The 13859-nt window shown below is 34.1% G+C and overlaps 1 protein-coding gene and 1 long non-coding RNA gene across 5 annotated transcripts in view; one reads left to right on the top strand and one right to left on the bottom strand.

Moving 5' to 3' along the window:
* The window catches only part of LOC111625643, a 9274-nt gene extending 6707 nt beyond the window's left edge, over positions 1 to 2567 (top strand). The window contains exon 3 of the long non-coding RNA XR_002756753.1: positions 900 to 2567. This is a non-coding gene — a long non-coding RNA (uncharacterized LOC111625643). The remainder of the gene's footprint in view (positions 1 to 899) is intronic.
* LOC111625642 (solute carrier family 15 member 1-like) overlaps positions 1 to 13859 on the bottom strand; it is a 93882-nt gene that overhangs the window by 12371 nt on the left and 67652 nt on the right. For all 4 annotated transcript variants that reach the window (XM_023368855.1, XM_023368854.1, XM_023368856.1 and 1 more), the window contains 4 exons: positions 13242 to 13323; positions 12273 to 12383; positions 11983 to 12156; positions 8092 to 8297 (listed from right to left, as the gene is read on the bottom strand). In XM_023368855.1, the coding sequence (XP_023224623.1) occupies positions 8092 to 8297; positions 11983 to 12156; positions 12273 to 12383; positions 13242 to 13323 (573 nt within the window). The remainder of the gene's footprint in view (positions 1 to 8091; positions 8298 to 11982; positions 12157 to 12272; positions 12384 to 13241; positions 13324 to 13859) is intronic.

Below are 13859 nucleotides of genomic sequence, written 5' to 3'. Positions count from 1 at the left end.
CCACACACAATTTTATTTATTATAATTTAATTAAAAGTATAAAAGTTATTTTCTAAATAAAATCTCACAACAGCCGAGAAAGTTACGCAACTCGTTAGTTTTGATCGATTCTTTTATAAAAACAGTTACATTTCTCGAAACGAACGATCTTTTACTCAGTTTCAATATAGAAAAAATCTATATTTGATTGTTTCGTGTAAAATACATACAGGATATTTTCTATCGGTCAGGTAAATTCATAAAATTCGCTTATTTAATATACAAGTTACTTTAACGTTTACGTAACTAAACTATAACACGCATATTTAATATAACCAATGTTCGATGACGTCAGGTAACAGCTTTTAAAATGGCGTCAGATTAACGAAATATTACGAAATTTAGTAAAAATTGCGCTGTCGGTCAATCAGAAAATTCGTCGGAAAATACTGGACGAACGAGAGAAATGATTTGTTCTAGTTTTGGGGTGGCGACGTTCGATTATAGAAAATCTCGCTTTCAACCCCTTGTGGAGAATGGAAACCGAAGACAGAGGGTGATAGGGAGTCTCTCGATCCCAATCCGTCGTCATTCCGGGGATAGAAACCTAAAAAATGCAGATATTTAGCCTAAAAATTTAAAAAGAATCCATGACGTCAATTGCATTCGAATTCGTTACGCGCTTTTCTAATCTCCATAGAAACGGCAACAATTGCTGTTTCTATTGTTGCAACACGATTTTGCGTCACTTTGCACGTTTTTCGCTTGCTGTGCGGACGTGTGCGCTCTTTGCTCCTGTTTTCGCTGTGTTTTTTGCCTTTTTCAAGTGTTCTTTTCAACCAGAACGTGGTTTTAAGAAGACTTGTGGACGCCGACGTTATACCAAGTAATATTTTAACTAGAATTTATCTAGCTGTAAGATTTTATTTTCGTTTCGTTTAATCCAACTTTCGGAGACGACATCGGCGTTTAAATCTGCCGTCGCTTGTGAATTAGTACTTTTAAACGAACGACCGAAGCGCCGAAAACGGATTAAGTATTTGCTCATTGGTTTATTCTCGTAATTAATTCATTTATATTTTATAAACACGGTTAAAGAATAAGGATTATTTATAGAAATTCAATTAAAAATTACTTAATACTAACTTTAAATACGAATTCCATCGTAATTTTAACTAAAATATACTCTGGTAACATTGATGGACGGAGACCGTATTCTGAAGCATGGGATGTTCGTTCGACGGGTCAAAAAATTCGCCCTTTGACCTCCGACTTCTCCATGCAATTTATGTATTAGTTACAACGCTTTTCAATGGCTTATTTTGCCAGAATTAAATTGTCTGCAAACACATCTAATACTAATACACTTAACAGTTATCTATACAGGCTGGACACAAAGAATTCTTTTCCTTAGGCTCTTTGTCTCTTTTCACAAGGTGGTCTGAGTGCAGTCGATCTTCCACACTTACGTAACATTTAAGTGGCACAATGCTTTGTGCCACTTAAACGTTCGTGTCCCGAATGGCGAGTTGGGCTGTGGGCACGTTTCACTTCTTCCTACGTTTGTCTTGTGTTTCGGTCGACTCGTTCGCAATTTCTTTGCACGAAACTCTTTTAAATGCCGTCGTTGCGTTTATGTGACGTACACGTTAGGGTAAATTGCTCTAGAACGAAACACTTGTTACGACTCGGGCTCGAATGCCTTTTCCTCATGGCTACGTGCGGCGTGTCTTTAATTTACTGTCGTACAAGTACAAATTACACGTAAGAGAGTTTCTTCGTTCCGGGTCGGTCGTCTCTACTGCAAATACAGTTGGAACGTTCTAGCAATTTCCGGTTGCTATCCGAATTCCGATTCGTCGTGAGTATAATCTTGAACTTTTTCTGCGTTAATCGGCCCCAGAAGACATCTCGGCACATCGTTCGATGGTCCGATTCGAATCTTTTAGATTTAAAAAGGCAGCTGCGGTGAGCATTTTGCTTTTCTCGCAAGAATTTAGACATTAATTTAAGCTTTTGTTTTAATCGACTAATTGCAAATTTTCTTTTTTTCAGAATGAAGATGTTGGAGTGGTTTCGCCGGAGGTTCCGACGGAAGAATGCGGTGGCGCCGGAGGGAGGGGGTTCCTCGGACGGCTCCGATGAGACGTTCGAGGACCGTGGGCTCGACTGGGTCTCTGTCGAATCGATTAGTTCGGTGTCGTTGGAGACCGTCAAGTGGGAGGCAGAGCGTGGTGACGACCTTCCCCCAGTGCGTGTGGCGTGGGACTCTCCCGGAGGCGGGAGAGTTCTGAGTCCATTCCACTTGGCCAAGGTCGTCAGGGATCAGCCGGCCCTAGGCCTTGTTAAGGAAGGCATAGGGAGTGACGAGTCCTCTTGGACTTCGTCTGTTTTCGCGTGGTCTGCCTCTCAGTCCGCGCTCGCGAGCTCGTCGCCATCGTCTTTCCGAAGTCGGAACGGGGAAGCATTGGAGGAGAGCGCCGCCAAAGTCGAGGAACCGCGGTTTTGTTGCTGCGGGTGGCTGCGGTTCCCTCGGCCTAGGCGGTGATCCTCTTCGATTTTCCCCAACTTGTCCTTTTCACCCGGATTCGACACTTTTCACCCGGACATGACCTCTTTACTCAGACGTGGCCTTCTGTTACCCAGATGTTCTCACGGACTTGTCTCCCGAACGTGACACTCGGTCGATGACAACGGATTTGACTCCCGATTGTGACCACCAGGACGTGACACGTTTCTTCACCGGACGCGACATTCGACTGACCTTTCTTCCCAAACAGTTGTTACGAGGATTGAGCTTCCGGTTAAGTTAGGTTAGGTTAGGTTAGGCTAGTTCAGGTCCTTCGCTCTCCTCATGACACTGTTCGGGAAGAAAGACTATCTTATAAAGGTAATAATGTTGATTTTAGATAATAAATGAATCAACTTCTCCTTTTCTCACTGTCTCTGTGTTTTGTAGGAACATTTGGGAGGGAGAAGGATCTCCCTCCCCAACTTTACAACGAAGAGGACGAAGTGGCCATTTATCGTACAAGTGAATGTTTTCCGAAATCTCCGATGGTAAGAATGCTTTTGTTTCATTTTTTAACACATCTTATTCTCGTATCGTAATTTACTGCTTTTCTGTTTTTAGACATGCCGAAGATGTTCTTGGATCGCACACACACACACGCATGCATATAACATCACTGTACACGAAGATATACACTGTTTAACCTTTACTCGAATTATCGCACTCACGCATTTACATGTCAATTGTCACGTTCTGTGTAATTCCACACAATGAAACAACCCAAACACACGCTTCCCACAAATCCAACCCCTGGGTCCTCGTCCCGGTAAGTGGAAACGCCAATTTTAAAGATTAAAACGCTTTAAATTGGCGGCCGAAGGGGCTCTGGTAATCACATATCTTGCATGGATTAAATAGAATTTCAGACATTAGCATCAATAATGGCTTTGTGATGAATTTTTCTGTTAAATTTAGTGTGGTAAGAAATTATCTGCGCACAAATCTCGATCATAGTATTGCTAACTCTTACTTAAGATCATTAAAGATCTTAATCTTTATACCCATTTTTGGTTTCTCAAGATCCACAATGTGGGCTACAGGACTGTATGTCACGGGATTTGACAGACTGCCCTGGGTTCCTCAACAGCCCGAATCGATGTCAGAGCAGTAGACCGAAGTCTTAACCACTCAAACATCCAGCTGTCACCTTGTTATAGTAGGTCTTGAAAATATAACAAGTAGCGACACTTCCATATAAACAGTTTCTTATTGTACACTAGACATTTGCACATAAATTGTTTTTAGTTGGTCTGCAATGTACCATATCTCTTACACAATATATTATTTCGGTGACCATTTTGTTCACGACGTGTTTTAGGATCTTAATAGCCAATTATTTCTAACGCAACCGGATTTCAACAAATCTAACCAAACTCGGGCCAAAGGTTATACATATAACACATAGGAAAGATGGATGGGAGGCCGACAAAGTCACACTTGGATTGACTCAGGGCTGATTTTGGTAGGTATGCAGTGCGTGCATGCACGCTGGCGGCCGATAGTGCTCTAAAAAATATAATTTTTTATACTGTAAATATAATAATCAACTGGCTCCTGCCGGTCGTTATCTAACTCCTTTCGGGGAAGAACTTTTTGAATGATGTATAGTTAATCGGGACATGCCGCCCCTAAGCTTTCTATATTTGGTCTTAAGTTTCATGTATCTCCGTTTCTCTGTTCTCGAGATTAAGCAAGTTAATAGCTTGAGAAACTCCAAAAAATGGAAAGAATATTGAATATGAGTGCGAAGAGATGGTAAGCAATTTAAAATCAGCGTTGGGAAGAGTTTTGTTTAAAATCTAAGTATATATCGTATACCTTATAATCCTGGATAGAGAAGGACTTGCATCTTTTCCACCTACGTACTGCACTGTACAGTACATGCAATCAAATGGTTGAGTGATCAGAGACAAATCCATTATTAACATTAGTACACAATATAAAATAAATATTGAAAATTATAACAAGATAGTTACGGCTAATAGATATATTAAATTTTAATTAGTAGATGTTATCAAAGCGAGAATTGGCATTTAGAGGGCGTAGAGAATCTATTAAATCTAATATAACAGAGTTAATTATATTGAACTTGCTTATTTATTAAGTGTGCTAGATAATCTATTAATTAAAAATACATTTAGAGAAGTCTACGGTTTTTACTTGCTTATCGAACAAACAAATACGAATGGACCCTAGACCATCACTGACTGGCTGCCCCTGGAAGTCGACTTCTTACAGAAACACAGCTTCCCTATAATCAAATGTCACGGCACGCCACTGACAATTACAATATTCTCCCTTGTTATGTATAGGTTCATAAGAACCACAAAAGTAAAATAGAACATTATTTTATAAATATTCTATTTTTAAATCATTAGGCTTGTATTAAATTAATTAACAGATTAAAAGTAATTGCAAAACATTACGTCACATGGTAGATGATCGAGCAATGAAATGATAATATTTAAAAAATAGGCTATAATTTTATAAATACTTAATATTTTTAAATAAAAACCTTCAAAAGGACACAAAAAACATGGTCAGCTCTCGAAAGAGCTATTAAACATATGCAAACTCCTAGATTTTCCGGTAGCTTGGAGTCAGGAAAATCTCTCTTGTTGTAAATCTAGTGGAAAAAATGCTAAATTTCAGGTTGCATAAGTCCAGAACGATCCAACAAATTTATTCAAAATTTAAGACTTCTATAGTGCTCATCATAGACACTAAATATTTTAAATTTCATCCAAATCAATTTGTTGGTCTTTAAGACATTAATAGTCCAATTTGGCACTCTAACATTAGACGTGTGCTGAGCTCTACTATTGAGCACTACCACACTCTATGACAGTGTTCCGCAACTGGTGTGCTGTCACAAGGTGTAAGGTGGGACATGAACTTTTACATATTCTATTAATTTCAAGCTTTATTTATATATTTTTATCACAGTTGCTGTGCTTCTTATGCTTGTATTTCAAGTGTTATCTCATAAGTGCCGCAGCACTTATGAAATAAGATGATGTTCGTTTATTCTTTATTACAAGCCATGCATTTTTATGTATTTTAAGAAATTAAATGTAAAATAAATTTGCTCACAGGTGTTGTTGTCTGTTTAATAATAATAATAATAATGATAACAGTTACTCATAGATTCAGTCATTTTACGGCAAGCACACAAACAACACAGAAACATACACATGGCATATATAGACTACAGAAAAGCATTTGACAGTGTTCCACACAGTTGGCTGCTACATATTCTACACATGTACAAAATACATCCATCACTCGTTGCATTCTTCGAAAACACTATGCAGCACTGGAGAACCTCACTGCATCTCAGGGTTAGTAACACTTCCATACAAACAAATGAGATATTCATTAGGCGAGGAATTTTTCAAGGAGATTCCTTGAGTCCTCTCTGGTTCTGCCTAGCCCTGAACCCATTATCCAACATGTTAAACAACACGCATTGCGGCTACAATATCAGACATGGAAAAACAACACAGTTTACACTGTCATATCTCATGCACATGGACGACATAAAACTTTATGCATCCACACAAAAACAACTTCATCAACTCCTACAAATCACACATTCATACACTAAGGACATACAAATGGAGTTTGGCTTAGACAAATGCAAAAAACTTCACATAGAAAAAGGAATCCTGAAGAAAGAAGATTTTGCACTTGGAAATGGAGACGTTATTGAATCCATGGAAGAGGGCGAGTTCTACAAGTACTTAGGATTCCAACAGGCCAAACTAACAGAACATACACAAATAAAGCAACGATTAATTAAAGAATACCAAAGTAGGTTAAACGCTATACTTAGAACACAGTTAAATGCAAAACACACAGTTAAAGCAATAAACACATATGTCATCCCAGTACTCACATACTCTTTTGGAGTTATACATTGGACTCACACAGATCTCGAGCAACTCCAAAGGAAAACAAGAACAACACTTACTAAGCATAAACAACATCATCCTAAATCCGCCACAGAAAGATTAACCCTTCCACGTAAAGAAGGCGGACGTGGCCTGATTGACATAGTTAACCTTCACTACAAACAAATACAGTCACTGCGAGAGTTTTTCTACAAGAAACAAGAAACATCACAGTTACATAAAGCAGTAACTCTAGCAGACTCAAATAACACACCATTAAACTTACACTCACAACATACAGACATGACACAACATATAAAAAGCATAGACAACATTAAGCAATCATGGGCTCAAAAGGCTCTCCATGGCAGGCATCCTTACGACCTGGCCCAGGATTTTGTTGACAAAACTGCGTCAAACAGCTGGTTAGATCGGGGATGCCTCTTTGGGGAGACGGAAGGATTCATGATTGCCATACAGGATCAGGTCATAAATACTAAAAACTACAGAAAACACATACTCAAAGATACAACACTCACAAATGACACATGCAGAAAATGTCACATCATGCCAGAAACTATACAACACATCACTTCTGGTTGCAAGCTCTTGGCACAGACAGATTACTTACATAGACACAATCAAGTAGCAAATATAATACACCAAGAGCTTGCAAAGAAACACAAATTGGCAGACATCCACGAACCATACTACAAGTATATTCCACAGACAGTATTGGAAAATAACACGCACAAAATGTATTACGACAGAGCCATAATCACAGATAAAACAATTTACCACAACAGACCAGACATCACACTCATTGACAAACACAATAAAATCACATACATTATAGACATAGCCATTCCAAACACTCACAATGTACAAAACACATGCACTGAAAAAATTAGCAAGTACACAGAACTCGCCCAGGAAATAAGGCATCTGTGGAGGATGGATAGGGTAGTTATTGTACCTGTTGTTCTCTCCTGTACAGGTGTGATACCACACACGCTACACAAAAGCCTGGGAACATTACAATTGAGTAGAAATACATACATCACACTACAGAAGGCCACTATATTGAATACATGCCACATTGTTAGGAAATTCCTGAATATAGACACACACACTGACACACTTATTTAATTTTAGTTTTGTTTTGGTTGCTATGCCTTGACTTTGGTCCGGCATAGTACACAGCCACCGGTGTGAACCGAGTATAACTCAAAACATAACAATAATAATAATAATAATAGGTTAGTGACATTACGTGATTCTATTAATAGTATCATATCATACGCTTTTGAGGGGAATAACATTTTGGTGTGCCATGTTGAGACATGTTGAGTCATGGGTGTGCCGTGAATAGAAAAAGCTTGCGGAACACTGCTCTATGATATGTATGTTATGTATCTAGATCTATCTTTTCACTGAGAAAAGAGCATCCCATTTTATTAAATTATACTTTTTACTGGAGAAGTACAAGTACAATTACAAATATCAGCCAGACACCTCTCCAATTTCACATGCATAACTTTATTTATTACTGTATTAATTGGAAAAAATAACTATGAAATGGGAGCATATATACACAAAATAAATTAAGTATATAACTTAAAATTTTGCAATTTTAAAATTACTTACATTCCAGGATCAACTTGAACATAATCTGTGAAACCAAATATTCCATTCTGTTCATTGACGGAGAAGTTAGACTTAAGTTCAGTGGTTTTGTCATTTAATGACAAATAAAATGTAATTGTTGAATTTATTGGAGGAATTAGACTGGAGGCAAAGAGAATACGTATTTTAGATTCACCTTTATCTGGTTTTTCAAATTTATCTGGAACCTACAAATAAAAATTACACTGTACTATAGAATTGTATATAAATGTATTTTTGTTGCAAAATTCAACTCTGGGAAATTTAAAATATTATAAGCTGTCATTGGCATTGATTTATCATTCTAATCATTTAATTTATAAGCCAATTTGAATCTACATTGTGTATAACTTAATATCTGAACTAAATGAATTCCTATGATTAAGTCATATTAACAATTGTTATAAATTTATAATTCAACTTCAATTTTAAAATAAGTTTTTATTTTCCTTATATTCTGTATTTGATATATATAGCTATGTATGGAATGCAGAAGCTACATTTATACACAGTGTATCAAATGTAGCTTTACAACTTTCATACAGTACATTTATCCTAGTTATATAGTTATGTAACATTTTGCTACAACCAAATATTTTAAATTTTGCTGACATAAAGTTCAATATGCCTTTCACTTATGATTTGGACATCCTGTCTATAATTAACCTCTTCCTACACACATTTGAGGCTTTATAGTTGCAACTGCAATGGCAATTCTTTCTCCATTATGACTTTCTGGCAAGGGTAATGTATAGATTACTCCAATGGATCAATGGAACAAATGGAACAGATTTGTTCCAATGGAACAAATCTCCAATGGAACAATCTCCAATTCCAGTGTAACTCCTCTGGATTACACTGGAAAAATCAGTTAACCACAACACATCATTGCAGAAACAACATGAGGCAGTTTTATCATACACACATACATCTTCCATATTAACCTCATTGATGAAGAAAAGTGGAGCCAATTCAAAGTGAAAGCCATGGTATTGGACCAATTTTACAAATTCATCAAAATAAATTTTCCTTTTGCTTAATCTCACAGTGTTAAAATGAATTTGTCATTATAGCAGATTTTTAAATTTTTTGTTTTTATTAAAAAAGTATTAATGCTAATGTGGCTGTCAGCCATAATATTGTATCTATGTATTTATTAATTTAAGTAAGTTTTAGCCTTTTTCTTTGTTCCTTTGTTCTAACTTCTTCTAGAACTTTCCTTTCCAACCCTTTTTCCCTGTGAATGGGATTACCGATTTGGAAAAACCAGAAAAACAAAAGAGGAGATAAGGCCATGGTGTGGGTGAAAGAATTGGACAATACATTCTTGGTTGAGCTCTTGAAAAGAGCAGATGTGTGAAGGTAGGACAAGGCGCAAGTAGGACGTCTGGAGACTTCAAGGAGCCGAGAAGTTTATAAAGAAGAATTTCTGATGGTAACTGTGAAAGAAGATACTAAATTAGTATTGGACAAAAATGTACAAAAAAGAACAACTAAAGTCTCAGAGAAAAGTTTGAAGTGGTGTCCCACCCAAGATTGCGAAGCAAAGAAAAACCCCGGTATTTCAATCTTCCTCTTATTCTATCAATCTTCGTCTACTGCCCTTCCTATTCCTTAGTTGTAAGTTAGTATATAAATATTACTTGTAAATTTCGGCCCATATATAGTTGTCTTGCTAATATATTTCATTGTTTGTAAGCCAGTAGAGTAATACCTCAACTTACACTACCCCTACTTATGTGAACCTGGAGTTACGCGATTTTCAAATCTATTCAATTCGTCTTTTGTTTGAGCACCATGCAACTCTTGATTACTCACTCCCCCCACACTATTGTTCAGCTTATATGTTCGGACATGTCGCGCGGAATCGACGCATAGCTACAATTTATTTTGTGTTATTTATTTCTGTGTTTATTATATCTATGGAGACTTGAGAGACTCTACTGTGTCATCTAAACAAAGTAGAACTGATTCTTCTGCATCAAACAAGAAAAGGAAAACTTTATCTTTGGAATGTAAAGTTAACATTATTAAAGACTTCAATACAAAAATGAAAATTTGTGAATTGGCAAAGGAGTTTGATCTACCGGAATCAACGGTCAGAACAATTATAAAAGGTAAAAAAAAAAATTCTCAAAGCTGTAAAAAATGCTCAGTCTTTAAATTCAAGCATCATTCGTAAACGTCACGACATTATCCCTGAGATGGAAACAATGTTAAAATTATGGTGTGATAATCAAGTAAATGTGAAAAATTGTATAATAATATAATTTGTCATACATATATATTATCTAAGATTTTATTAAACATTTTTTTCTAAGTTACAGTAGAGTGTCGTTTATCCAAAAGTCGGTTATCCGAAAGAATTCCTGTTGGCAAATTTAAATTTTCGCTAGTGCTGTGGCAATCTTTGCTATCTTTGGCTATGTCTTGGGCTACTCAAATATTTTACGTTTTTGATACTAAATTAACTTCTGAAGTATAATTTTTTATTGTTTTTATATTTTTCAATATATTTATTTTGTTTGTACAAACTAAAGAAATAATTTTTAGCGATACAATAGGCACGATTATTATTTTAAAAAGTTTATGTTAGGCATAACATTGACGAAAATCCAACGCAAAGCGACATGCAACGGAGAAAAATTTCAACACGGGATAGGTTAATATATTTTTTCGTGCGTAATTGGTTATCCGAACAACCCCAGTCCCCAATTGATTCAGATAAACAACGCTCTACTGTATTGTTTTCTTTAATCTACAGCCCCAATTAAAAATTATTTGTATGTATTTATATGCGAAATTATACCCCGACTTACATGAATTCTACTTATGTGGTTATCACTCGGTCCCACCTATCGCATAAGTTCGGGGTATTACTGTACTTAATGCCTTTTTGTAAAGAAAGTATTTATGGAGTTGGGATCTTAAAGAACCTGTTTGTAAGCGAAAATAAAATACTTTGTTTTGGGAAGTCTGTCAAGTATTTATTGTACTATTCCGCTCGCTGGTCTACGTACTTGTCATTACAAACATCACACTAATTTATCCCACAAATCCATACTTTCATATTTACAATTGGTTTGTGGTTCCGCTTTTAACTGAACAAATGAATTTTATGATTATTTATCAATTTTATGTAACATATGAAATAATTATTTTATTTTGAAGATTTTATATTCATTATTAATTAATTAAAGAAAATTTAAAATAGTCAGATTAAAATAAATTTGACTTTTTAGACTTACTATCAGTATGAATGGTATATCTCATATTTTCTTTTACATTTTCAAGAGAATATGAGATAGACTGGTTTCAAGATCTAATATCATCAGATACTTACGATACTTGTCAATATCACACTAAAGTATTGTAAGAATGTAATGATTTTGAGATCATAGAAACACTGACAATTATATAGTTACAAATTAGAAATTCACTCATCAAAAACAGCTAGAGAAAACATAACTCTAAATTTACATTGAACCTATTAATTTACAAAGAATAAATTTTTGTTTACATATAGAACTATTTGTTAACATTAGACATTTGAATGAACTTAATTTGATATCCCTGATGCATTTAATTTATATATATATTTGAAGTGCATAATGAAAAACAGAGAAATCTAATATGCAATGTTAATAATTGCAATTTCTTGAAACTGATTAATTATTTTGTTACTGAATCACTGATTAATTATTTTGTTTCAATTATTGATGTAATAAATGAATGTTATTTTTCTTTTAACTAAATAGGATAAATATCTATATTTGTGTTTATTTTTCAAATAGTTAAGAATTTATCATATTTTTGTTTTCGCATATAGTTCTTTATATATATTTAATAAAGATATAATTGTATAAATCTTACCTCATAAACACTTAGATGATTATTAATATCTGTAATCATCATCACTCTCACAGGTTCTGCATCACTTGTAAATAAATTATAAGATAGTGAATTTGTTTTTAAATAACTGCAATTAGTAGCAAAAAATTCCATTTCATGTGAGTGATTGGTTTTAATATCTTTCAGATCTATCATCTATTTAAATAAGAATAAGAAAATTTAAAATAATTTATTCCATAAAAGACACAGCAGATTCCATCATTAATATAAAACTTCAATTTAAAATAAGTGAATATTAAAAGATTATTTACCTCAACAAAAGAAACATTAGACAGAGAACTACTTAAGCTTATATTGCATGGCAAAGTGTTAATCACTGATACTTGGGATAAACCTTCACTTGGTAAAACTGGTAAAGATTTCTTAAAAAATAAAAAAATAATAAAATTTTTTGTAAATTATTTTTACATTATTATTTATTAAGAAATATTATAATAAAATTTAAAATAATTGCTTTTAAAATAGCTTTTTATTGTGATAATAATAATAATTCTCTCAAAAGTCACTGTCTTTTTGAGATGAGAGAGCTCAGTAGCTTCCAATATATCATAAAGCAGTGGTTCCCAATTAGATTTTCCTGCGTACCACTTTAAGAAAGAGATTAAACTCACATACCCCTTATAGCAGAAATTCATATTAATCCACACTAATATTATAAATTCAAAGGTAATTCTGTCTGTCTGTCTGTTGCCTTTTCACGTGTAAACCACTAAACAGGTTTTAATAAAATTTGGCACAGAGATAGCTTACATGTTGGAGATGGACATGGGCTACATTTTACTGCGAGAAAATATCTTACTTCCACGAGAAAATTCGATATAATGTGGGCGAAACTGTGGGTAGACAGCTAGTGATAAATTGAATAAGTTTTTTTTACATTTATTACCTTTAAAATACAATTCTAATAATAATGAAAATAACATAAGGTTATTTAATTTTAAAAAATAGACATATAATGACTGTTTTCTAAATGTTTAATGTTTATAATTTTGAAAAAATTTAAGCATTTGAAGTCTTATTTGTATCTATACCATATCATAATGATGAGAAATAAATAATCTAAATATAAATAACTAAGGGTTTTTAATTAAATCAGATGAATAAGAAATTAAATTCTAATTCTCAGATAATATTTAACTTATATAAGGCTCAATTAAGTAACTTTTTTGGAAATTTAAACATACAAATAAAAATTATTGTAGTAATAATTATTTAAATACCTCTAATGCAATTTGCACAAAAGCAGCAACAATAAAAGCAGCACTTGCCAAAATGCCTCCTGTTGTTATCCTTTGAAGTGGTCTAAAATTATATATTATATTAGATTTTCACTAAAATAAATATAATAGGGAAATTGACTGCATAAATTAAAGAATAAAATCATTATTAACTTTATTCAATTCCATTAAATTATAATCTAAATATATAAAATTACTTGTCCTGACTGACTGAGTGATTGACTGATTGATTCATCATTGCCCAGAGAAAACTGTTGAACCCAAAGAGGTGAAATTTGGTACACAGTTAGGGTATGTCATGAAAATGCACACTAAGAAGGGATTTTTTGAAATTTCCCTGGTGGGAGAGAGGGAAAGGATTAAGACTTAACCTGAAGAATGGCTTCTATTACTCAAAAAAACACAACACCTTAATTTGCTGAGAAAACTTTTAATGAAAAGCTAACGTTTTCAGCCAACTCTATTGGCCATCATCAGGCTAAGCTTTTTCGAATACGAAGAAAATAGAACAAAAATTTTTAAATACAAAAAAACAAAATAACGAACGAAATATATATATATAAATAAATGTATAAATAAAAATAAAATAAAATAAAAACT

This window comes from Centruroides sculpturatus, unplaced genomic scaffold (genome assembly GCF_000671375.1).
Source record: "Centruroides sculpturatus isolate CEXI.00-Female unplaced genomic scaffold, Cexi_2.0 scaffold464, whole genome shotgun sequence".
Taxonomy (NCBI): domain Eukaryota; kingdom Metazoa; phylum Arthropoda; class Arachnida; order Scorpiones; family Buthidae; genus Centruroides; species Centruroides sculpturatus.
Note: the sequence above shows the minus strand (reverse complement) of the source record. Positions and strands in the feature narration are given on the sequence as shown.